Source organism: Vanessa cardui, chromosome 27, assembly GCF_905220365.1.
Source record: "Vanessa cardui chromosome 27, ilVanCard2.1, whole genome shotgun sequence".
NCBI lineage: Eukaryota > Metazoa > Arthropoda > Insecta > Lepidoptera > Nymphalidae > Vanessa > Vanessa cardui.
The window spans coordinates 7,304,455-7,330,886 of NC_061149.1; the positions used below are offsets into that span (position 1 = coordinate 7,304,455).

The following is a 26,432-nucleotide window of genomic DNA, read 5'->3' on the forward strand; positions in this document are numbered from 1 at the left end:
ATATTGAATTTTTATATAAGAAATTTCACTTCGAAAGCTTTTTTAGTGAAATTCGTATTATTCAATCAGTTATATTGGAATCTTTAAAAATAACTCATAAAAATGAAGATTTACAACAATTATAAATTATTAATATACTCAAAAAGAGAAATATCTAAAAGGAATATTGTATTCAGGTATTTATTTGGATTACTAAAAAATCCAATGTTATCTCTCAAGATTACATTTTTTTGTAATATCTTTTTAGTGTATCCATTAGTAGAACCTAATTAATTAATAACTTTTAAAACCTTATTTGTGCAGTAATAAAAAAGAAATTATAATCAACAATTCATAACTTTTAAAAATCTCTCGATTTATTCGTTTCAATGAAATTTTGTAATTCGTAATTTGCAAACGGCAACATAACTAAAAGTCATTCCAAGATTTCATGGCCGGCTCATGTGAGGTTAATATAAAGTTAAAAATATGCTAATTATCGAAATAAGTACAATAAATGCATAATACGCAACTGGTATAATTCTATAAATGTATAAACTGAGCTGTATGTGAAAGCATTACAACAAGTAAGTTACTAATCATTGCATCATTTTTCATTTGTTTTTCGATCGGTGACAGATCGTGAAAATTTTTATTTTATTTTATTTAAAAAGAAACGCCGCATTAAAAATATACAATCATCATGTCGGTATTATAGAAAAAAGTGAGTGATTATTGTGTTGCAGGAGCTAAGAGTATAGAAGAATATATTTAAGAAAATATGTACGCGAGATTTCCTAACTCCGGCTGGACGGCTCTGCAAAAGCGTCTGAACTTATCAAACTGTAGAAACTACGCGAGTATTCTGAAAAAGAAAGAGAATCTATCCAGTGCGTTACAGCCAGGAAAAATTTACCATGGATTCGTGTGCACTGAAGTCGAACCCATTAAGGAGTATAACATGACAGCATACCTACTTACACACGAAAAAACTAAGACTGAATACCTACATTTAGAAAGAGATGACTCCAATAATGTTTTCTCTGTTGGTTTCCGAACGACACCGCTAGATTCTATGGGAACTCCTCATATTCTAGAACATACTGTATTATGTGGGTCTGAAAAGTATCCAGTCCGAGACCCATTCTTTAAAATGCTTAATAGATCGTTAGCGACCTTCATGAATGCAATGACTGGTCCAGATTACACATTTTATCCATTTTCCTCCCAAAATGAAATAGATTATAGGAATCTCCAAAAAGTATATCTAGATGCAGTTTTTAAGCCTAATCTAGCTAGACTAGATTTCTTACAAGAAGGCTGGAGGTTAGAACACTCAAAATTAGAAGATAAAACATCTGAAATGGTATTTAAAGGTGTTGTGTATAATGAAATGAAAGGTGCCTTCTCGGAAACAAGTTCACTATTTGGCCAAAAATTTATAAACACAATTCTACCAAAAGGCACTTATGGCTATGTCTCTGGCGGAGATCCTTTATGCATTCCAGAGTTAACCCATGAGCATTTAAAGAATTTCCATGCAACATACTATCATCCAAGCAATGCAAGGATATATTCTTACGGAAATTTCCCGCTAGAACAAAACTTGAAATTTCTGAATGAGACATATTTGAGTAAATACCAGTATTTGGATCCAGCGAATACTATTGTAACACCACAGGAGAGGTGGAAGATGGTACAAAGGGCAGATATTGCGTGTAGAGTTGACCAATATGGAGGTCCTGTGGAAAAACAGAATCAAATTGCTTTAGGTTATGTAATGTCGGATATAACAGAGATCTATGAAACATTCATGCTTAGTGCATTAGCGGAGTTAATGATTATAGGACCTAACTCTGCTTTCTACAAAAGTTTGATTGAAAAGAACATATCTGGTGGATACAATTCATTAACAGGATACGAAAATCAAATTAGAGATACTCTATTCGTCGTTGGTTTACGTGATGTTGAAAAATCGAAATTTGAAATGATAGAAAGCATTGTTAATCAAACCATTGATGAAATATTTACAAAAGGCTTTGAGAAAAATCATATTGAAAGTGTCTTGCATGGATTTGAATTAGCAATAAAACATCAATCACCAAAATTTGGACTCAATTTGTTATTCAGTTTAATGCCATTGTGGAATCATAATGGACCAATTTTAAATGCTCTAAAAGTAAATACATTACTTGACAAACTTAAAACTAATCTCATGAATCCTTCATATGTAAAGGAGGTAATTGAAAAATATTTCCTCCTCAACAATCATAAGTTAATTATGACAATGCAGCCTGATCCGAAATTTGATGACGTATTCACCGAGGCTGAAGCAAAATTACTCAAAACGAAAGTGAAAAATTTAACTCCAGAGCAGAAAGAGCAGATATTCGCTGATGGTGTGGAACTTTCACAAGCTCAAAAGAAAATACAAAATCTTGACGTATTGCCATGTTTAAAAATTAACGAGATCACTTTAAATAAAACTGCACCGACTTTAGAGCATACAATTTCAGGTACAATTCCTCTACAGCTTTGTAAAGCGAACACAAATGGTGTGACTTATTTCAAAGGTGTTCTGGGTACGGATTGTTTGAATGAGAAACTGAGGCCGTTATTACCATTCTTCAACTATGTTCTAGACAAATTCGACACAAAGTCTTATAATTATCGGGACTTCGACAAGTACGTCAGTAAGTCCACTTCAGGCTTATCGTTTGTGACTCATATTGCTGAGCACATTGATCAACAAGAACAGTATGAGCAGGGTGTTTTAATCAGCAGTCATTGCCTTGATGGAAATTTACCAAAAATGCTGGATATTTGGACTGAAATATTTGCAAGACCAAACTTTGAGAACAGTGAAAGAATGACAATGCTTCTAACTAACTATTGCTCATCCTTAACAAGTGGGATCATTGATAGTGGTCACACATATGCAATGCAAGCTGCACGGTCACTTATATCCTCTGTCGATGAATGTAAAGAAAGTCTTTTAGGAATTAAACACATTATGAGTATGCAAGAAATACAAAAGTCTTATAAGACTGAAGATATACAAGACATTGTTGACCTTATCGGTAAAAATATACTAAAAGGTGATAATTTAAGAGCAGCATTCCACTATTCAAATACAACTGAAAATTTAAATGAGTTTATTGATAAATTCTGCATGAATTTGTGCAAAGGTGATACGAACAAAGATGTAAATAGAATCAACTGGACGGATTCGAAACCATTCCAGAAGGAGAACCGAGGTATTCACATATCAATGAACATACCAGTAAATTTCTGTGCTAAAGTTATACCAACCGTGCCATACACAGACCCTGATTACCCCAAGCTCCGTGTGCTTTCGCGATTTTTAACATCTAAGTACTTACATCCAATTGTTAGAGAACAAAATGGAGCATATGGTGGTGGGGCAATGTTAACGATTGATGGAGTTGTTAACTTTTATTCATACAGAGATCCTAATTCACGTATCACTATGGATGTATTTGATGAAACAGCAGAATGGATGGCAAAGAACAAAGATCTTATCGATGAACAGAATCTATTTGAAGCGAAGCTGTCAATATTACAGCAGATGGATCAACCTGTAGCAGAATACATGAAGGGTATAGAAATGTTCTTATACGGTCTATCATATGATATTTGGCAGACGCAGAGAGAACGAGTTTTGGCTGTCCAGAAGGAAGATTTGATTGAAGTGTGCCAAAAGTATTTAACAGTGGACAAATGGGCTGGAAAATGCGTTATAGGCGATGGAGCGTCCCAACAATTGATAAAAGATGGCGAAAATTGGGAAACTATTAGCGGACCACAAGATTGAACTCGTTAAAGCCTTATTTACCTATGTGTAGTCTTGCAATTTGTGTTAATTAAATGCAATATGTCTACAGCAATTACAATAAAAACAACACAGTTCTTGATTTGAAGATTTGTTACTTAATTAAAAAGGTTTTAAAGCTTTAAAATAATTAACTTAAAATTCGATTTCTCTTAAGTTTTCTAATTGAATACAAAACAGTGTTTTAAAATATCTACTGTTATATTTGCAATGTATTATTTATTTCAAAGTATATGTTGAGACTGTTAGTAAATATGTATTTTAGATTAAAGATTGTTTTATTTTTAGGTTAACCAACTTCTAAGTATGAATTATTAATATCACAGATTGCAAATTATTTTAACATTTAGACTTAACAGTTTTAGGGGTTATAAAGCCTTATAAACAAACATACAGTTATAAAAAAAATGCTATATAATTAAATTAATTAATCCTCCTTAACTATTGATTAATTTATGTTTACAAGGAATGATCTAGATAGATCTGCATTATAGGAATGACTTAAGATTTATTTGCTAAATAAAGTTCTGGTAAAATTTCTACTATTATCAACAATGATAAAAACAGACACAGTGACTCCTGCTTTATGTGTGTATAAATATCAACTGGGTGAGAGTGACTAACGCTATTTCAGGTTATTTTCTATTGACTAGCCTTATATAATTATTTTTCGAGTTTTTAATGGTTACTCAATTCATAAAAATGTAATAATTATTTTTCATAAAACGTAATCCAGGCAACACATATCGGAATGGGAACGGGACTTTACAAGTCCCGTTCCACTTATTTTGAATATTATACTGAGAACAGATTGTTTTATTCTTCTTTTTTTCAAATATTATTAAGTAAATTTTATTATATTGATATTATTAAGATTTAAATGTAAACTTTTGAATTTTTATAAATATTGTCTTACAAAAAAGAGTCGAAAAAAAGAATTGCAATGGGCACAACCAAACGGAATCTCAGTTAAAGAAACATTGAAAATTGTAGAAATGAATGTTATTTGAGTCGTTTCTTTGATTTTTCAGATGGCACTATGGCGTTACCAGACGGCTTCGAAAATCCAATCGACTATTTTGAGGAGTGCATAGTATTCTTTAAAAAATATCAGCATTTATTTAAATATCCCAATACCGATATTTTAGTCGAAAACATCTTAGATCAGATTCAAATTGATTGCTTAAATAATATAGATGTCTTTGCTGATGATTTTGACCTAAGCAAAATACAATGCGACTATTTGACGGATTTTTATCGAAGTTTAAATAAATTATCAGCGCAGTATGTTGAATTTGAAAATAAAGATTTGGAATTTTTAATTGATGTACCGCTAAGCGTTAAGAAGAAGCACGAAATAGCGTATTTAGCTAAAGAAATCGAAATATTAGCAAAGGATTCAAATTGCAAAACAGTCGTCGATTTTGGGTCAGGATTGGTAAGGTTATAAAAAATGTACATAAAATCTTATATTTTTATTTTATTTATAAACAAAATGTGTTTTTAACTACCTACATTTTAAAAATTTCTATACAAAATATTTTAGGGGTACTTGGATCAACAAATATTTAAAACGACGGGTTATAACGTTTTAGGTCTAGAGTGCAATGAGACTCATTATGTTGGTGCTAAAAAACGTCAAAGGAAATACCACAGTGATTCAATTGATCATGTGAAGTATGTAAAACATACTGTTAGTGAAGAATCATATGTAAATATAGACGAATATATAGAAGATAAATTTGTAAGCTGTAATAGTTTTTGTATAGCAGGCTTACACGCATGCGCAGACTTGACAATAGACGCGATGAATATATTTTTGAAAATGGAAAAAGCGCGCGCTATTATCATAATGCCGTGTTGCTATCATAGAATATTTGAAGAAACTAGTTGTAAGTTTAAAAATTTTCCACTAAGCAATGCTTTAAAAGATGTATATGAAAAATATAATGGAAGTGATTATTTGACGGTGCCGTTTTTGAGATTAGCAACACAACCTCCTAACGCATGTAAAGAAAATATGAAAGACTTGGTTTTTAATTTGTTGGCACGAGCTGTACTACAACTTTACAGTTCTGAACGTAAGTATAAACTTTCCTTATTTTTAAATATTTAAAAAAAAAACAGATTTAACTTAGTTATGGCCTTTTTTGCAGATAATTGTCAGCTTAAAAGAAATAAACGTAAAGCAGTGCGTTTAAAAGCAATCGGAAATAATTTTGAGGAATATATACAGGATGCTATTGCAGGCTATAGATTAATATGCAATACCGCAAATGAGAATAGTTCATTTTTCAATACTGAACAATTGTCGAGAATATGGCGCGAAATTCATCCATTAACGTTTAAAAAGGCCGCCATCTTTATTTTGCTTCAAAATGATATGCAACCGGTTTGCGAAAATTTTATTTTATACGACAGATTATTTTACTTACAAGAGAAAGGAATAAAAAAATGTAAATTTAAGAAAATCGCTAATGAAAATATATCACCTCGGTGTTTAGCTTTATTGGCCCAAAAATAGTTTTTTTTAATCCGATTCATCAATGCCGAATATCGAATAATAAATACTATTTATCGAACAATATACCGTAATGGAGTATAATTATCTATAATATTATTTAAGTGGGCAGTCTTACAAAATCGTTTTTTTCTTTTTAATAATTCATGACCGTTTCGTCCAAAAATTTACAATTATATATTATCTAATTATATATTGTCTTGAATTACATTATCTTAGATTTTTACCTTACAGTGAGGGACCACCTTATAAGCACTTATGAAAGATCATTTTAGTCTAGATCAATTACAGATAATACTGTAAAAAATAATTACCATATATAAGAAAAAATAATAAGAACCTTTGTAAATAGTAACACCTCTCAATTATATCACCTCTTAGTTATAAGGTATGAAGGTCTGTGGGGTAAAATAAAAATAATTTCTTAAAATATTGCCTTTTAATAAGAAACCATTCATTTAAATTGATTTGTACATAATTTATATTGTCTTTTCATATATTATAATCTGCTTAATTTAATTATTTAATAGATCTATACCCTCAGTTGTTGTATTTATGTTACTGTCGTTATGGTTAAGTTTTGGCCGACCTGGTTTCCTCGTTCCTCCTAAAAGCTCCTTTTTCCATTCGTCAGTTTTATTCGTCTCTTCGTATATAATCATTTCCCCAGTTACTGGATCTATTGGATAGACTCCCTTTGGTGTACGTTTCTTCTTTGCCATGTTTGTACCGTGTCTTCGTTTCATATGTTTGTTATAGTTTGGCCAATTTGTGAATTGACGTTCACAAAGTTGGCAGGAATATGGTTTGACTCCAGTGTGCTGACGTATATGTTGATCAAGTATACTCTTGAAGCGAAAACCTTTGTTGCAATATGAGCAGACGTAGGGCATAGTATCCGTGTGTATAATACTATGATTCATTAGCTGCTTCCTCAAACGAAAACAACGACCGCACTGATCACATTCAAATGGCTTGACCCCGTCGTGAATTCCAACATGCATTCTTAGTTGTCCTGGAGTTCTGAATCTGAATTTGCAAATTTCACAAGGATATGGTCGAATATCATCATGAAGCATCATATGTCCGGCTAAGTTCTGCTTGCTTAGAAATCTTTTGCCACATTTTTCACAAGTGTGATCTCGTTTACGTTCAGTGTGGATCAATAGATGGTTTGTAAGAGTTCCTTTGTATTTGAATGTTTTTTGACAGATCATGCAAGTAAGACCATCGTTTAAGTTTTGTAATGCCATGGGGGGTAGCTGCCTTATTCGTAAATCTCTGTTGAATGTGTTGCTGTGCTGATTAAGTTCCTCAGAAGATTTAAATGTTTCATTACAGCCAGTGCAAATATGTTTTGTTTTAATATGTGTATTGTAGTGTATTCTTACATGGGAGGTTTTAGCAAATTTCTTGTGACATTTGAAACAAGATAGTTTTAAGTACTTTCGGTGGCGTTTTACATGAGCAATGAAACTATCTAGTTTTAATTTACGTATATTACAATCTGTGCATCTGTATGGATTGCAGCACTCGTGGAACTGCATTGAGTGGATTTTGAGCTCATCTATAGAGGGGAATAGCGTTTCACAATAAGCACACTGCCATGAATAGTCCTTCCAAGACATTTTTAACTGAGCTAAAGGTAATCCGTCCAGGTCGTGGATAACATCAATTTTGTTTCGCTTTTTTTTAACGAGTTTCTCTGGTTTAAGGTCAATTTTGGGAATTTGACTGTCACTCTCTGATTTAATTTTTATATTAACATCCAAAACCGGTGAAGATGATTCGTAAGTGTCATCATCGGACACACGGTTTTCTTTTTTTATATTTTTGATTTCGGATAAATCTTCTAAAATTTTTTGTGCTTTTTCCACCTCCCAAATGAAATCAAAGGCCTTATCCAGAGCGTTAATACAGGTTAAACATACAGTACAAGGTAATCTATCGTCTAAGGTTTTGAAATTCATATTTATATTAAATCTGTTTAATTTGTTTATTACCGATTCACGGGATTCTTCATCCATTGCAAGGTTTACGAGTTTTGTGCTTGTTTTTAATGTGGCACAAAGACGACAATACGCATTTTCCACGCCACTCATGTTTAAATAAATATAAATTATACCTATCTGTTTATTTTTAAGCGAATTTTCACATATATTTGACGTTTTCTATTTTGCAAACATTTCTGACAAATCTCCATTCTCAAATGGCATTTGAAATATTTGACATCGTCAACGGGATACATGTACCTAATAAAAACACTGTTTACTTATAAAATTTTAAAAGTAAAATAAATTATCGACAACTCTTATATGTGATTTTTTTAATAAATTTGTTCTAATAATGGTCCACAACACTTAACACTCAAATAAAAATAGGTTTTAAGATTTTTCAGTATTCATGTATTCTTCGTGCATCTGCTGGGAGCAATCTTGTCAATGTATAGCGATTATAGGGTTAAGGGCATTACAAATAATACCTCCTCCATAGCTTTCGTTGTAATGCACACAAGCTTACCTTCATTGCTTCTTTTGCCATTCCCGCCTTACCAAATTTGGTAGGAATCAATTTGCGGAGCTTTGGACATTCTTTATTACATTTCTCACAGAACTTACTGCAGCGGCGGATTTACAAATTTGCCGCTAGTAGGAGTAGGCTATTCAATTTTTTCCACCCATTTGAAATTCAATACCTTAGTCTAGTTCAAAATCATATTAATTACATTTATTCTGAAATTGCAACTTTATGATTAGTGTTCTATCGTCCTCATTACATCGGCTTTGTCCCGTTATTAGTATGATTATAATCTAGGTGATATGATATGATTTTTTTACTTCTGTAAGATAATAACAAATTTGGGCTAAATTTGCCGCCCTTCTGGAGCCTTCCAGCCTACTTCGCCTACTGGTAAATCTGCCACTGACTTACTGCAAATTTCAACTAATTTAAAATATTACGTTAGTTTAAGACCTCTTTGTATAATGAACACTCGTGGTTCACCTCTCACTCACCAATTTTCAAGGCCCTAACTTTAGCTAGCTAGCTTTAAGCCCGGCGATGATGAGTCAGTCAGTCAGGACTTGTTATTTTATATATATAGATTTATATTTTTAACTTTTTAAGGGAATGTTGTTTCGTAAATATAATTAAAAAAACAGCTATATGTAATCTATATTTTATTTATACATTATTATGTAAAAAATATTGTATACTTTACATTATTTATTTTATAATTACAATACTGTGTCTATTCTTTGTTATTCCATTTGTATTGACAATTTTAAAAACACTCAATTAAGTTTTTAGAGGAATATATATCAAAATGTATGTATTAAAATGTGTGGAGACAAACAAGAGTTAGCTCTAAAAATCATAATTAAGTAATATATTGCATTTAAAGTGTAGTCCATTCAAAGTTTGTTTGCAGAAAGTGTAATATTTTTATACCTTGTACTTATGAAAAAAAAAAAAAAATATTGTGTGTATCTGATCACCTGTTATGTACTTACATCGGGAATTTGTAACATACACAAAATACATTATATTATACATCTCTTTATCATTGACATGGCATATTACTGTCCCCATAAATCCTAATTGTACTTAATATGTTTATTGCTAAAATTCTTTAAGATCGTCTTGTATATTTCAAAAGTACTTTGCTTGTCATTTCAGCTTTTTCTCAATTTTTACAACTTGAATGATCATAAAATTAGAAAATGCGGGTTGCTTAGTTAACAAGTTCAATCATTATTGAAAATTCATCAATTTGGAAATTTGGTGGAGTATAAAATATCTCACATTCGGCTTGCCCAAAATTAATAAACATTATTTTTAATCTTCATTCGATTTTATAATTGTTTATTTATCAATAAATAATTTATATTACGTAAAACATTATCTTAGAACTATGGACCTTGGATGGCAATGCAACTATAAAAAAAACTACAGAACTTATCATTGATAATTTTACAGTGCAGTAACTCAAATCTCATTTCCTCATGGTGTATTTACATTCTTCAATAACTTAAAACACTATAGATGGCCATAACAATATATTAAAAACTATATTTTGTACATAAATTAGCCACACTGAAGCATACTAGGCTAACGGTATAAGCTATGTTTAATAAAACTGCACTATTTCTAAATTATTTCTTCCTTTTTTATAATCTTTTTTTTGCCCCGTTTACCAGGTATCATAATTTTAGTCTTCCATTCTTCAGTGCCAGCATCATTAAACTGAACAAGTTCACCAGTTTGGGGGTTGATTGGAAACACTCCTTCTGGGGTAATTTTCTTCTTTGACGTATCCAAACCATGCCGTCTTTTCATGTGTTTGTTATAATTCGACCAATTCGTAAATTCCATACTGCAGCTTTTACATGAGTATGGTTTAGCACCAGTGTGTTGTCGTTCATGGTTCTTTAAAATTTGTTTAAAACGGAACGCCTTGTTACAATATTGACAGACATGGGGCATTGAATCTGTGTGTATAATTTTGTGTGCATTCAATTGGTACTGTAACCTAAAACACCTGCCACACTGTTCACATGAGAACGGTTTTACACCTGAATGCATTTCGACGTGCCGTCGTAGCATATTTGGGAATAAAAATGATTTATTGCATATTCTGCATATGTGTGGACGGACTTGATCATGAGCCATTATGTGTGACGTAAGAGTGCCTTTATTATAAAACATTTTACCACATCTGTCACATGTATAATTCCTTTTCCTGTCGTTAGTATGTATCTTCATATGGTCACGTAAGCTATTAGGATTCTTGTAGACTTTTTTACACAATTTACAAGTTAAATCTTCTATGGTTAATGGTGTTCCACGCTTCCTACGTGGTTTTCTCTTGACTTTCGTTGAATTGTACTCACCCAGATGCTTTTGTAATGATTCATTGTTTTTTAATATTTCACCGCACATGTTGCACGACACTTGATTCTTTTGAAAGTGGTTCTGTATATGTGATGGAAGGAGATCCTCGTTCACTGATTCATCGCAGTAGTGACATCTCTTTCTGAAATTCAATAAACGCAATTAAGTTTCCTGCTTGATATTACATTTTATAATTATCATTTTGAGCTGCCATTATTCAATCGTTATAGTTTCAATTATGGACAGACATGTGAAACAATCAAATAGACTATATATGTATGTACTATAACAACAACTTTAATTCCCAAGATTTTTTATCAAAAAACATTGACTGACAGAATCTAATTAAATTAGTACAGATCTCCACTTTCTTTTGAGGTTTGGAGTATAATTCCAATCTGAGTTGATATATATGTGTTCACCCAAGGCTATTATCCCTCCACCCACAAAAAAAAGGTAGCAGTGCTTGCCGAGTATTTGAATATGCAATCTTTATTTAACACTTATCAGCTCTATAGCTCTATTATTAGCTCAACTCTATAATAATCAGTAACTATCTTTAAATATATACAATATAAGAAAATTGTAATTACCTTAATCTCTTCCTATGTAATTTAACATGTTTTATGAAATAATCAAAATCACCATTGCCGAAATTTTCACAATCTATACAAACAAACGCATTGCACTTGCTGTGGGTCATTTTTGAGTGCAAGCGTAATGTTACCATATCGAGGAATTCTATATTGCAATGTGCGCACAGCCAGGGGTATTCTTTCCAATTTGACACGGTTCTCTTGCTCCCGTCTTTGACCTCTTTTGCATATAAAGTCTCTTCAGGATAAGGAACATTGCACATAGCAGCATCTAATATATATTGTACGTTTACAGTCTGATCGTAAATTTCACTTTCTTGGCTCGTATCTAGAACTGCATCGATTTCATCCTTTGGTTCTTTTTTAACTTCTATACATGTGTTTTTATCTATATCTGGTTTTTCATCTATGTTCTCCTGTTTGATGATGTTTTTATCGTTTGATACGTCTGTGTTTAGCATTTCGTCGAAACCTATCATTCTCTCGTCGTCCGATAAGTCGCACTTTTCGGTATCTTCAGAAAACATATGTGATAAAACTTGTTGAGATTTCTTTACTCTGTCCATGAAGTCGTATGCCATGTTTAATGAATCGTAACAAACAAAACACATCGTTTTCGGCAGAGAATCTCTATTTGAAACTTCGACATATAGAGCGTTTAAAAAGTTCAACTTGGACAAGATTTCGTCGAATTTCTCAGTGTCTTTTAACAGATTCAACATTTTTTCTGCACTCTTCTGTTCGGCACAAAACCTACAATAGATATTTTTCGGGTTTTCCATTTTTATTAACGAATTTAAACTACTTCTTGTAGTAAAAGTAGTAAAACAAAACAAAATCACAATCCTTCACAACAGTAGTCGAATTGATAACATGAATGTATGTTGAATATGTTCATTTCTATAACACACTTATTTTTAAAGGTTTTAATTAAAGGAATTGATTCATAATAAAATTGTTATACAATATGAACAGTCCTAAATATAATATATCTGAGATTATTTTGTAACTTCTGTCTAAGATTTCTGTAATAAAAATATATTTGGGATAGAGTAAATAAAAACTGTATTCGGAAATCGGATTACTTGACTAGAATATTACATAAAAGAATTACCGATTTATAAACTAAAAACTATTATGGAATAATAGCAGTATTTAATACAAAGGTGGAAAAAACTTTTATGAAAAATGTTTGTATAAAAATAATAATAGTTTAAATATCTATAGAGTCGATAATCGATATCGATGTTACAAAACATGAAATTTCATGACTAGTTACTTCATATTGGTAACAAACATGGGGCTTAGAGTATTTATTTTTTTCAATTTTTTAATATTATGTGTATGTATGCTATATACCTGTTAGATATAAAATATGTTGGCAAAGAGACATCCAACTTTTAATAAGCTATCTATACTGTGATATTGATTAACATATTTTTTGGAGTATTGGCATTATAAGCTTTTTCTTACGTATCGGTCACATACACTGATTATCACTGAGAATGTCAAAGTGATCGGTGTTATATAATATATATATTTTAAAATGGAAGGCAAAAACAACTACAATGTTATATTTTTTTTTTATTATTAGTATAACAGTCTGTAAATTTTCCATTGCTGGGTCAAGACCTCCTCTCCTTTTGAGAAGATTAGGAGCGTATTCCACCAAGCTGCTTCAGTGCGAGTTGGTGGATTCACAAGTGGCAGACTTTCGTTGAAATAAGACTAATGCAAGTTTCCTCAAGATGTTTCCTTCGCCTTCGAGCTCGAGATGAATTATAAATACAAATTAAGCATATGAAAATTCAGTATCTGGGTTTGTACTGGCAATCATCGGTAAAAATTTACGCGCTGTAACCACTTTTTCTCCTAAGCTTTTTTACAAATATTTTATTTTCCCTTTTTTATATTTTCTTACAGTTCACAGTCTTTTGCATGAACTAGCTAATAATATAAGAGTGACCTTGTCTGTTACACTTTCAGGGCTAACCGAGTTTGATGAAATTTACAAACTGGAAACCCTTAGGAAAGGCAGATATTTATACCTATAACCTACAAACCAACCCCAAATATTTATAGGCAAAATAATTCAGAGTATATATTTCTAATATCATTTAAAAAACACCTTGATATTTTAATTATTTGATCAGAAATAAAACAGCATATTTTTAGCAAACAGCATAATATTAATTATGGACTCTAGTTAAGCAAAGAGGTTTTTGTTTTCCATTTATGTTTATACTACGCCTTTATTTCCTTGGGTATTCATATAAATTAAATAAATTAAAAATATAATCCCTTATTGAAATTGAAGTTCAGATTATTATATAAAGTAAATTGTTGTATGTTATTAGGTGTGAATAATACTATATCGAACTAACAACAATTCCATTTATTTTGGTTATACAGTTTTTTACATATAGCAACAATTGGAGTAAGATATCAGCTAATATTTCGACACGTTATAAGTGATCAAAAATTCTCAAGATACATCGCATCTAAATTCTAAACATTCCAAAACTCTAATAAAATACATACACACGTTTCAAGGGAACATACATACAAACATTTTCTACGTTACAATTATGTAAATCAGGAAGACATTTTGGAAGACCATTTTCGTAATTTTATATTGACATTGAAAATATATATCGAGTAACAAGCTTTATACATTTTTTTTTCGTTTTATAAATAAATAAATAAATAAAAAAATGTATTACAATAAACTATAAGAGATATTATTTCGTTGTTAAAAAAATCTTTTGACATATTCCAAAATGGTGTCAATCAATTATCGTAAAAGTATAGCGTAGTCAAAATAATTGCTAATGGTAACAAATATTGAAAAGCTAATTGCAATCCACGCTACATATTTACATTTTAATTCATAATTTGACAGACAGTTTCATTCAAATCTCTTATAAATATATTTTTTAATCTATGAAAAAAATGGCGCCAATGGCTAAACGCCTTAATTTAAAACATTACTAAAAACAAAAAATCTCTAATCTACTTCAGTATTGTCATCGTCACATTTTTGTATTATATTTACAAATTGGTTTTCTTATCCCTTAACTAATTTTATTAATATAACGTTACATCTATGGAAGACAAAAGCAAAATATTATTGATTTTTTGATTGTTAAACAAAACAAAAATATTTTATAAAATAAGATTAATATTCTACTTTATAAAGTATAAATTTCTCTAGAATATTTAAAATATTTACTTATTTATTGCATTATTACACAAAATGTAATTTACACTTACTACATTACAGATAATGTTCTTGTCAATAATTAAAAAAAATATGTAGAGAATTTTGAACTGAGTATAATCTATTATGCCAAATATGTTTTACAGATACAAAATATACTTTTTAATTGGCAAAACGGGAGATATGTCCGCATACGTGAATCAGAAATCTTACATTTATTTAAAACTAACTATAAGTATTTCTAATTATTATTCATATTTATTTAATAAATTATTTATCTATGGCAAAATAAAATTTATATATTTTAAATTGTTCTATAATACTTTTATGTCATTAATTATTATAATATGTAAAAATAATGACATTTATATATTATATAGGTTTATAACATAAATAATATACGCTAAGCGTTTTTAATAAACTAATATAAGCTTTTAGCATAACAAATATATGATCATAACACATTTCAACGATCTATAATTATATATGTCTATCCGAACTATAACTATATTTGTTTTATATCTAATAATAAATTGATATTAATATCTTTTCGTTCACTCAATAATAATAAATTTAAATATACATTAACAACGCAATGCCAAATATATAAAAAAAGAAAAATATTCCCACAAAAGACCACGCACTCATTATATTTTTAATTTATAATAATAATTATTTACTAAAAATCTAACATTTTATTCACTATGCGATTAGATATATTTTCAGTGTCAATATAATTGTTTAACGTTAAGGACAAAATGACACGTTAGACGGTTAATTTATTGTACATTAAAAAAAAATAGTATTTCTTCTATTTCGTTAAGATTCCTTTAAATTTAAAAATTTAAAGAAACGAAATTACTTTTTACTTTTTTTTCAACATTAACGATTATATTTTATACAATACCACATTTCGAAGTAAACAGTCAACATTTCAGACGAAAAATAGACATTAATATAGATTTATATTCTTTATAGTTTAATCTATTGGAAGAATTTATAATTTGAAAACAGCAAATATCATTCGAAGCGCGGTTAAATTTAAAAAATAACATTGACATATTCATTTTTTAATATCTTTAAGGGCAAGGTGTAAAATGTTGTTGATTTAGTCGACAATGATGTCATGTCCGAGGCGGTCCATCTCGCTGAGGAGGAAGTCCACGTCCTTTTCGGTGACGGCCGCTGAGGAAATGATGTTCCGGAAGAAGTTTGGTCGCCGGTCGTCAGGCTGGTAGCCTACCATCAGTGTTCCGGACTGCATCATGCGACCCTTCAGCTTGGCGCAGACCTGTCATTGATTTTTTAATTTAGGCGAAGGTAATATAATTTTTCGTTTTAAAAAAAATAACCATGCATAAAATTTTTCAGTATATTGAAAGGAAAGCTACTATTAGACCTTAATGTAAAATAGACTGGAAGATTTTCTCCATAATTAAATGATATAGAAGCCGACGATTCGATTATTTTTGTTTATAATATTTAATCGAGTTATAAATCGTTAACGAGATGCAATCGTCATTTACGACGTGAGTATTTATCAGGAAGGTATTTTTAATCACTACATTTTATAAACAAACCCTGACCGCATCTGTCAGTCTATATGTTCGCGATACTCCAAAACTACTGAACTGATTTTGTTGCGGCTTTCACTAATAGACTGAGGTATTCATAAGGAAGGTTACGGTATATAATTCATTGAGGTTTGTGTGTAAATAAGATGAAATAGATCGACAATTAATAAGAAGAAATAAGAAACAAAAGAATATCAATAAAAGGTAAAAATATAAAAAAAAAACTAATGTCCATCCGTGCGAAGCCAGGACGGGGCGCTGGTGTTTATATAATATATAAAATATATCACACACACATTAGTATAATATATATTTGATATGTTAATATCATCTTACCTTTCCAAGCTTGATTTCCTTGTTCTTATCATGGGGTAGTCCACGCAACTGCTTGGGTAGATACCAGAAGCTGACGTTCACCATCTCTGGCTCCAGGATCAAGTGGAACTTGTCGCTCTGCTCGCGGATGCGCCTGACCATGTACTCGGACAACTCCATCAGCCGGTCCATGAGGCGCTCGAAGCCGGATGTACCCTTGTTTGGGAAGAAATATTTGCTTTATTTCTCTAATTGAATGATCTTGATAGTTTTGTTCTAAGAAGTAATCGTCTTTCCCTTAATTTGACAATGATGTATTATTTCTATTGATGTATCTGTATCTATTTATTTAGTACTATTTCATTTTTAACTTTGTCAAGAAACATATGAAATTATTATTACCGCACGGGGCTTATAAGATTCCGTAACGTTTAAGAAACTAAACCTCGATGACGTAATGATGTGATGTGATCGAATTTTATTTCTCCACTGCGATACCTTGTCAAAGAGACTCCTTAATGAAGTAGGTACACCAACCCATCATATGCTTATTTATTACTTTACTAAAATATAACAAATAGACGTTAGGGCCTGAGAATGACAGATAAATCTATGTTCTTCTTAGCCACACCACAATTACACATACGAGGCTCATTAGACCTCGTTCCGCATTGAACGTAGACATATAGAATGGTTAGAACTTTCCACACCAAAGTCTAATAGTGGTGAGTCCTTATCATCGGATGTTTCCGTACATATAAAATAGTAACAACAACAACAGCCTGTAAATTTCCCACTGCTTGGATAAGGCCTCTCCGTTAGAGTACACATGTTTCCTCACGATGTTTTCCTCCATCGCCGAGCATGAGATGAATTATAAATACAAATTATGCACTGGAATATTCAGAAACCTGCCTAGGTTTGAACCCGCAATCATCGGTTAAGATGCACGCGTTCTAACCACTGGGCCATCTCGGCTCACAATTAGATACAGTAACATTATATAGTTTACCTTGCCGCGCCATTGCAACCATAGCTTGAAGATATCGTTGTGACGTCCGCACTGGATGACCTTGTCTCCTGTGTCGTAGCGGGGATCGTAGATCTTGTCTGTCATGAACAAATACTCCGCGGACATCGCGTTGCAGCTCAGCAGGATACCCTGGAAGAATTATTTGAATTTCGAATAGGTTTTCAATCCGGGGAAGTACCTCTGAGTGTTTAATATGCTTGACTGCACCTGTCAAATGCGGCGCTATCTATTTGATTAATGTTGAATTAAATTGTAAAGTTTTGTTTATTGGAGGAGGGTGAGTTAAGCTTGCAGCTGGTGAAACGTTTGACGTGCAGAGTCGTTAGATGGCTAATATTGCTAAGGTATCGAATGACGCCCGGTAAAAGCCGTGTATGTCACGCAAACGGATCGCCGACGTCTATAATTGTAATCGCAGTTCATTATTTGATTTAACTCTTGAAAATAATTCTACGAACGCATGTAAAGCATTACAACATTGTCTAACGATACCTACTTTTATTTCCTGAATTAATAACAACATTCCCACGCCCTCATGATGAGTGATACAAATTCTATATTAAGAGACAAAGATGATAATGGCGTTCCATTGCAGTAATGCTTATAATTGAACCTTACTTGTTTGGACGTGAAGGATAATTATATTCAGCCTATCGGTAAATTATGATATATTTATGCAAAAACCTATTTTGGAGAAAGGTGGAATAAGTAAGTCTTCTGTTTAAGGAAACAGATTATATATAGGAATCTGCTTTTTTATAAAATTAAAATAGCTCATTAAAATAGATTAATTCTTTATTAAGTGAATAAAACACCACTCGTTTCCAAGACAAAGACAGTTTATTAATTTGTATTTTCCAGTGTTATATATTTTCCTTTGACAAAGGATATCGCGATTTAGAAAATCAAAGTTTTTGAACAGCGACATCTATTGACACATGTTTAAAAATTATACATTCCGCCCACCATGGACAGAATGTCCATTGCTCTCACCCACCTTGATCAACTTTTTATTCGAAAAAATGGACTGTATAAGATATAATCGTATTTTTTTTCAAGGTGGTTAAGAACAAAAACTTAAAAATCTTAACCCAAATTATGGTACTAAAACAAAACAACAATTATTTATAACAAATAAATAATCTTACTGAGTAATAGGCAAAACACAAATTTTAGTTACTGGTCGCTTCAACAAGACACCTTTACATTTTAACGTAACCACCCTCGTAATATCGTCTAAACCAGGATGTTTTTCTATAATTCTACCTAAAAGCCATTTAGCTGGCGGGAGATCATCCTCTTTAACTAAAACTAAATTACCTATCTCAGGTTCAGGATTTTTGTTTGCCCACTTGTAACGATGTAGAAATTGAGTAAGATATTCTCTCGACCACCTACGCCAAAAATGTTGTAGCATTTTTTGTGTTAATTGCCACCGTTTTAAAGATGAAATAGATGATGATTCATAATTTTTCTCTGGAACAAGTTTTATCGGTTCACCTATCAAAAAATGTGCTGGAGTCAGAGGTATGGGATCTTGTGAATTTGAACTTATTTGTGACAAAGGCCTGGAATTTAAGCAAGCTTCGATTTGATAGAGCAAAGTCGTAAGTTCCTCAAAGGTTAATGTCGCATTACCTATTACCCGTCGAAGATGATGCTTAGTAGATTTAATTCCAGCTTCCCAAAGTCCGCCGAAGTGCGGGGAATGCGGTGGAATAAAGTGCCAAGTTGTACCGTTGTTTGCTAAAGCCTCAGCAATATCTTTTGTCAATGTCGACTTCTCTTGAGCAAACAGAATTCTAAGTTCACGTGCGGCACCAACAAAATTTGTTCCGTTGTCGCTATATAAGTCAGCACAATGACCGCGTCTGGCAACGAAACGTTTGAACGCAGCAATGAAACTTTGTGAAGTGAGATCACTCACAGCTTCCAAATGAATGGCTCTTGTTGCCATGCACACAAATAAACATATGTAGCCTTTATAGGACCTCATACCTCTACCTTTAGAAGTTCTGATCTGTATAGGGCCTGCGTAATCTACTCCACTGCGATAAAATACTCGAATTGGCGTTACACGAACCGGTGGTAACTGCCCCATCAATTGATTCCTTGTCAGTGCAGCGTGTCGTGCACAGACCACACAGTTACGAACAACCATTTAACGCGGTTTTTTGCATCAAGAACCCAGTATTTACTTCGAAGATAATTTAACATTAATTGTGGTCCGCCGTGTAATGTGTTCATGTGAGTTTCTGCCAGAATTAGGTTGGTAAGATGAGATTTTGAAGGAAGTATTATTGGATGTTTTGTGTCAGTTTTTATTTCAGCTTGTTCTAGTCGCCCACCAACTCTCAAGATACCTGCTTCATCTAGAAATGGATTCAAAGAGGTAAGTTTGCTCTTCTTGAATACTTTATTGTTATCTTTAATATCCTTTAATTCCCGCTGAAAGTTCACTGCTTGACATTGCTTAATACAAATATTCAGAGACTCATTCAATTCATCACTAGTTAGCCATACTGGAAATTGACTAATCAATAATTTTAACTTCTTTATAAATCTTCTGCAGTATGCTAAAACCCTAACTAATTTGCGCAGAGAAGAAAATTTAGTCCATAATTCTAATTGATTTTGTTCTATTACGCAGTAAACTCTAGTAGCCTTTTCTTCTAAGTTAGTGTCTATTGAACTTGTTCTATCAAATTTTATTGATCGATTTTTCAACCATGCTGGACCTGATTTCCATTGCTGAAATTCTGCTACTTCAGATGGATTTAACCCGCGCGACGCACAATCAGCTGGGTTGTCACCAGATGATACGTGTGACCATTGATCTCTATTTAAGATGTTAAGGATTTCTGAAACTCGGTTGGCTACAAATGTTTTCCAACGACTTGGATGGTCGCTTAGCCAGGCTAGCACTACGGTAGAGTCTGTCCATGCGTGGATACAAGTTGTTGATATTTTTAATACTGCTGAAACTTCCTGTAATAATTTAGCCAAAAGAACAGCTCCACACAATTCAAGCCTAGGAATTGAGATTTGTTTAATGGGTGCTACTCTTGTTTTTGCAGTCAACAAGTGGACATTAACGTTTCCAATATCATCTACAATACGCATATAAACAACAGCAGCATATGCTTCATTGGATGCATCGCAGAATCCATGTAGTTCTGTTGTATTATTTGTCTCGCTAAAATTAATCCATCGTGGAATACGAAATTTTGTAAGTTCAATGAGTTCTTCCCGATAGTGTGTCCATTCATTTAAAAGCTTAGATGGTAATTCATCATCCCAATCTATTCCGCTTAACCATAGCTTTTGAATAATAATTTTTGCTTTAATTATTGCTGGTGATAGCCATCCCATAGGATCAAACAGTTTTCCAATATCTGAAATAATTTTTCTTTTTGTTACAGGTTTACTGATAGGCGGCAGTTGTACCGAATACTCAAAGTTATCAGTTCGTCGGTTCCAGGTAAGACCTAAAATTTTTACTACTTCATCATTTTTTAATTCGATATTGCTTGTTGTTGCTTTATTCACTTTGCTTATTTCATTAAGTAGTTCATCATTATTGCTTGACCATTTTTGTAATTCAAAACCTCCTTTTTCTAATAGTTTATTCATTTCTAGGAATATTTGTTTTCCTTCGGCTACAGTTTGACATCCGGTAAGTAAATCGTCCATATAAAAATCATGAAATACTCTTGAAGCTGCTAGTTGGAATTGGTTTCCTTCATCATAGGCTACTTGATGTAGTGTTCTCACAGCTAAGTAGGGTGCTGACGCGGTTCCAAACGTGACTCGGACTAAACGCAAATGTCGTATCTCCTGGGTATTGTTTTCTCTCCACAGCAATCGTTGATAGTCTGCATCTTGTTCTGTCACTTTTATTTGTCTATACATCTTGACTATATCAGCTGTTAAACAAATGGGATGAAGTCTCCACCTCATAAGGATGTGCCTTAAATCCGATTGTAAGGTTGGACCTACAAGAAGATTGCTGTTAAGGGACACACCATTGTTATCACGATTTGAAGCATTAAACACGATTCGAAATTTAGTAGTTTTTTTGTCTTCTCGTACTACTTCATGATAAGGTAAGTAAACCGCTGTAGGATTTTTTATTTCTTTTGTAGGTACTTCTTCCATATGACCGAGTTGTAAATATTCTGAAATGACATGAGTGTATTCAGACTTCAAATGTGGTGATTTAATAAATCTTCTTTCTAACATTAGAAATCTTTTCAATGCAATCTCACGTGAATTTCCATATTTACAGCTCGGATCAGCTTCCTTAAATGGTAGTTTGACAATATACCTGCCAAAATCATCGCGTTTGGTTGTTTCTTGAAATATCTCTTCACATCTTTTTTCATCCGGAGTTAATTGTTTCTCCAGCTTGAAATTATCCGATTCTAGTTCCCAAAATTGTTTAAGGTTAAACTCTTCGTTAGTTATGTTGGTATGCAAACTTGCGATAGTACAGGAAGTATTGGTTTCACTATCACAACTAACTTGTCCCGATAAAATCCAACCCAGTCTGGTGTTTTGTGCAATTGGTGTTCCAGGTGGGCCTCTCATCAATCCTTCAGTTATAATCTGACAGTAGACTTCAGCGCCAAGTAAAAGATCGATTTTATTTGGTATATTAAACATTGGATCCGCTAACTTCAAAACTTGTAAAGTTGGACACAGTTGGACCTTGAGTTTTCTTACAGGGAGAAATGAAGTTAGTTTACTTAACACGAGTGCTTTAACTTGTATGGTAAAAGTAGGGTCGTGGAGCGATTGAAGCTTTATAAATACTACGTATTTGGAATTAAGTGAGGAAGTTTCCTCACCCCCCACTCCAGTGATAACACTATTACATTGTATTTTCTTAAGCCCAAGCAACTGAGCTGCAGACTCCGTAATAAATGATGCCTGCGATCCCTGGTCTAATAAAGACCTTAATGTAAAGTGCGACCCATTGCTAGCTACAGCGTTCACCAAAGCTGTTGCCAATACAACTTGACAGTTAGTGTTAGATAAACAAGTGGTAATGTTGTTGATTTTGGTCTCGTCTTTTGGTGCTTCGTTAACTAACATATTGGTACTGGTGTTATCAATTGTTGCTTCATGCAGCAAGGAATGATGTTTCCGTTTACAAATTCTACAACGCGTGGGCAAACGACACGATGTTACAGAATGATTAGCTCCTAAGCAATTGAAACACAAACCTGATTTTTGCACGAAGTTACGTCGTGATGGCAAGTTTTCATTGGCAAACTCTTTACAAGTCCCGAGCTTGTGATTTGTGTCAGAACAATAAATACATAATGACATTTTATTTCTACTGACATTATTGACAACGTGATGAGACTCAGTGACATTACTTTTTGTAAATTTACTACATAAAAATTCAAGCGACCTGAATCTATGCTCTATAAATTCTAAAAATTGTTTTAATGTTGGCAATTCATTATTAAAACTACAAACCTTAGCTTCCCACTGCTTGCGAGATTCATTATCTAATTTAGAACACAATATGTAAATTACAATGAGATCCCAACTGTCTACATTAACACCTTCATTTTTAAAACCATTAAGACATTCGTTAGTAGTATCAAAAAGCTCTTTTAAACAGTTAGATGATTCAGTTGTTACAGTTTTTTGACTAAAGAATCTTTTAAAAATACAATCAGTTATAAATTTCTTATTATTAAATCTATGTTCTAAAGTATTCCAACAAGTTAGATAGTTTTCACTGGTAACCGGTAGATGTCGCAACAGTTGCTCAGCTTCGCCTGTTAGATAACTCTTCAAATAATGTAGCTTCTGTACGTCATCCAACGAATTATTCTTGTGTACAAGAGACAGGAACAGATCTCGGAAGGTAGTCCACTGAGAGTAATGACCAGAGAATGTAGGTATAGAGATTCTAGGTAACTTCACGCAATTCTGGTTACCGTCAGCTTTCACACAATCTGAAGTGGTTGTATTGATATGATAGTATAGATGATCCTTCATTGCTGTTTTATAATCTGTATACAAATCTTCACCCTTACTATACATATTACTTGTGTTGTACTCCGACTTCATGTACTCTTCCTTCTTAGACTCAACAATTAATTTACGATGTGTTTCTTCAAATGAAAACCATTGCTTTTCTAAAGATTCCAGTCTTGTTTCAATGTAGCTCATTGTAATTCTATCTTTTGGAGATTTCTTAAAGTTTATATAGCTTCTTTCTATTTTTTGAATAATGTCATCTTGTAATCTGATCCAGGCATCCATTTTATTTTTTCAAGAAAATTTCTTTGACAGTTAAAATTTGCTAAGATAAAATTTCTCTAGTTTTTTCTGAGTCTAAAATTAGCAAATTATTCTAAGTTCAATTTTCACGTTTCTTTTTTTAAAGTCCAAAATTAGTAAATTATTCTAAGTTCAGTTTTCACGTTTTTTCGAAGTCCAATATTCACAAATAATTGTAAATGTTTGAAAGATTGACTTAGACGAAATTTAAAATGGATTCTTCAGACGTCACGATAAGTCAATTTTTTCTAAGTCCCAATTCACTATGCTTGCTTGGTTGTACACTACTTTATTATTAGTTACTTACAGTTTGTTCTTCTATGACACAATCACATTCACTTAACTGCCATTTTTATATTGACACTTCATCCGACTCGATGCGACCATGAATATATAATCCATAGGTCGCTGGTTCATCCGGCTCGAAGGACCATGAATAAAACACCACTCGTTTCCAAGACAAAGACAGTTTATTAATTTGTATTTTCCAGTGTTATATATTTTCCTTTGACAAAGGATATCGCGATTTAGAAAATCAAAGTTTTTGAACAGCGACATCTATTGACACATGTTTAAAAATTATACATTAAGAGTATTTCGAGTTACGAGCTACGGCGTAGAGCGTCTACGGGATTTTATGATTCATTAATTTAATGTTATTTAAATCAAATGTGTGGTAAATATATTCAATAAATTACTAATTGATCAAGTTATATCAGTTACTAAATGAAATAAAAGAAAAAGGTTAGTAAGTATATTTATTTGTTACCTATTTTATAAATTTACTATGAACTCTTTGCTTTATGTATGAATCAAATGTTACAACTTAATTTTCAACCGACTTCCAAAAGGAGGAGGTTATCAATTCGTCTGTATTTTTTTTTTTTTTTTTTTTTTTTTTTTTTTTTTTTTTTATGTTTGTTACCTCATAACTTTTCACTGGGTGGACCGATTTTGATAATTTTTTTTTTGTTTGAAAGGTAGTGCTTCCCGTGGGGTCCCATTTTTTTTATTTTTTTTTCCGATGATGGTATCCATGTGAAAACGACATAAGTATTAAATTTGCGTTATGTATATGCGCGACAAATAGGTGAATAACTGAAAATCACGTTAACCAATTTTGATAATTCTTTTTTTATTATAAAATATATACTTCAAGGGTAATTTGGTGAAAGTTTGGTAAGGTTCTGAGCACAGGATCCATGACAAAGTGACGGAACGGAAGGGAACGGAACAATTCTGAGGAGCACGTTAGCGATACTCGGTCGAATCTTTTATTTATAGGTTATTTGGATATTTGAGTCACCTTCCGTAATGTGGTTATGTTTATGTAATTATCATAGTCGAATATTATAATCAACTAGCTACCCACCCCGGCTTCGCACGGGTGCAATACTGATACTAAATATACTACAGAATTTGTTTATATACGACATCACATCGCAAACTTCTAAAATTATCAGTGTTTCTTTACTATATTGTTCATGTATTATACACACAAACCTTCCCCTTGAATAACACTATCTTTTAAAAAAAACCGCATCAAAATCCGTTGCGTAGATTTAAAGATATAGGGACAGAGAAAGCGACTTTGTTTTATACTATGTAGTGATGGAACTCCTATACGGCTCGCAGTTAGGGTGCGATATGGGGCAGAATTTCTTACTATCTTTAATCAAATTTTGTGTATGTGATGTGATGTCATATGATGTACGAAATATAGTTGGTCTTTTTCAAAGTTTTTTTGCTGAGTTCGATTACAGCTCTTTCGAGGGATCCTTGTAGTTCACGCCGCGTGACGTATTAAATCCGCATTTTCGAAAGTCTATTTTTGCTTTATTCGCAAGTTTCCTTTGAAATTGTCCTCGAAGTAGTTTCTGACTCATATAAACGGAACGCTTAATCTATCCATATTAAAAAAAATTAGTTAGTCAACATCAGCTTCACTTAAAATCAAAAAATAAATAAAATTTTAACAAAAAGAAAAACCGACTTCAAACAAAACACTATTTTAAAACAAATGAATATGCACGAAAAAGTAATAAAAATAATTGCGTATTCAACATATTTTTTAGAGTCTTCCTAAGTTAAATGAAATGAAAAATATTAGACTACTTAAAAGTCGATTAACGATTATATCATGTA

General features: G+C 32.2%; 5 protein-coding genes across 7 annotated transcripts in view; 2 read left to right on the forward strand and 3 right to left on the reverse strand.

The window, feature by feature from the left end:
• The first annotated feature begins 400 nt into the window (after positions 1 to 400).
• On the forward strand, positions 401 to 3,920 carry LOC124541275 (presequence protease, mitochondrial). The gene is made up of 2 exons (XM_047119181.1): positions 401 to 566; positions 726 to 3,920. Exon 2 carries the CDS (start codon positions 761 to 763, stop codon positions 3,812 to 3,814), a length of 3,054 nt encoding a protein of 1,017 aa, XP_046975137.1. The 5' UTR covers positions 401 to 566; positions 726 to 760; the 3' UTR covers positions 3,815 to 3,920.
• A 1,206-nt stretch (positions 3,921 to 5,126) lies between these two features.
• Positions 5,127 to 6,367, forward strand: LOC124541277. Its single transcript, XM_047119183.1, has 3 exons — positions 5,127 to 5,270; positions 5,428 to 5,913; positions 5,989 to 6,367. The coding sequence occupies exons 2-3, from the start codon at positions 5,640 to 5,642 to the stop codon at positions 6,354 to 6,356; spliced, it is 642 nt and encodes a 213-aa protein (XP_046975139.1). The 5' UTR covers positions 5,127 to 5,270; positions 5,428 to 5,639; the 3' UTR covers positions 6,357 to 6,367.
• A 410-nt stretch (positions 6,368 to 6,777) lies between these two features.
• On the reverse strand, positions 6,778 to 8,577 carry LOC124541276 (gastrula zinc finger protein XlCGF57.1-like). Its single transcript, XM_047119182.1, has one exon. It carries the CDS (start codon positions 8,453 to 8,455, stop codon positions 6,869 to 6,871), a length of 1,587 nt encoding a protein of 528 aa, XP_046975138.1. The 5' UTR covers positions 8,456 to 8,577; the 3' UTR covers positions 6,778 to 6,868.
• Positions 8,578 to 9,569: 992 nt separating this feature from the next.
• LOC124541175 (gastrula zinc finger protein XlCGF26.1-like) lies at positions 9,570 to 12,869 on the reverse strand. Its single transcript, XM_047119037.1, has 2 exons — positions 11,840 to 12,869; positions 9,570 to 11,388 (listed from the first exon to the last, which is right to left on the reverse strand). The coding sequence occupies exons 1-2, from the start codon at positions 12,622 to 12,624 to the stop codon at positions 10,503 to 10,505; spliced, it is 1,671 nt and encodes a 556-aa protein (XP_046974993.1). The 5' UTR covers positions 12,625 to 12,869; the 3' UTR covers positions 9,570 to 10,502.
• A 1,350-nt stretch (positions 12,870 to 14,219) lies between these two features.
• The window catches only part of LOC124541188 (glutamate decarboxylase), a 49,963-nt gene continuing 37,750 nt past the window's right edge, over positions 14,220 to 26,432 (reverse strand). For all 3 annotated transcript variants that reach the window (XM_047119051.1, XM_047119054.1, XM_047119052.1), the window contains 3 exons: positions 17,964 to 18,113; positions 16,973 to 17,167; positions 14,220 to 16,353 (listed from right to left, as the gene is read on the reverse strand). In XM_047119051.1, the coding sequence (XP_046975007.1) occupies positions 16,171 to 16,353; positions 16,973 to 17,167; positions 17,964 to 18,113 (528 nt within the window). In that variant the 3' untranslated portion in view covers positions 14,220 to 16,170. The remainder of the gene's footprint in view (positions 16,354 to 16,972; positions 17,168 to 17,963; positions 18,114 to 26,432) is intronic.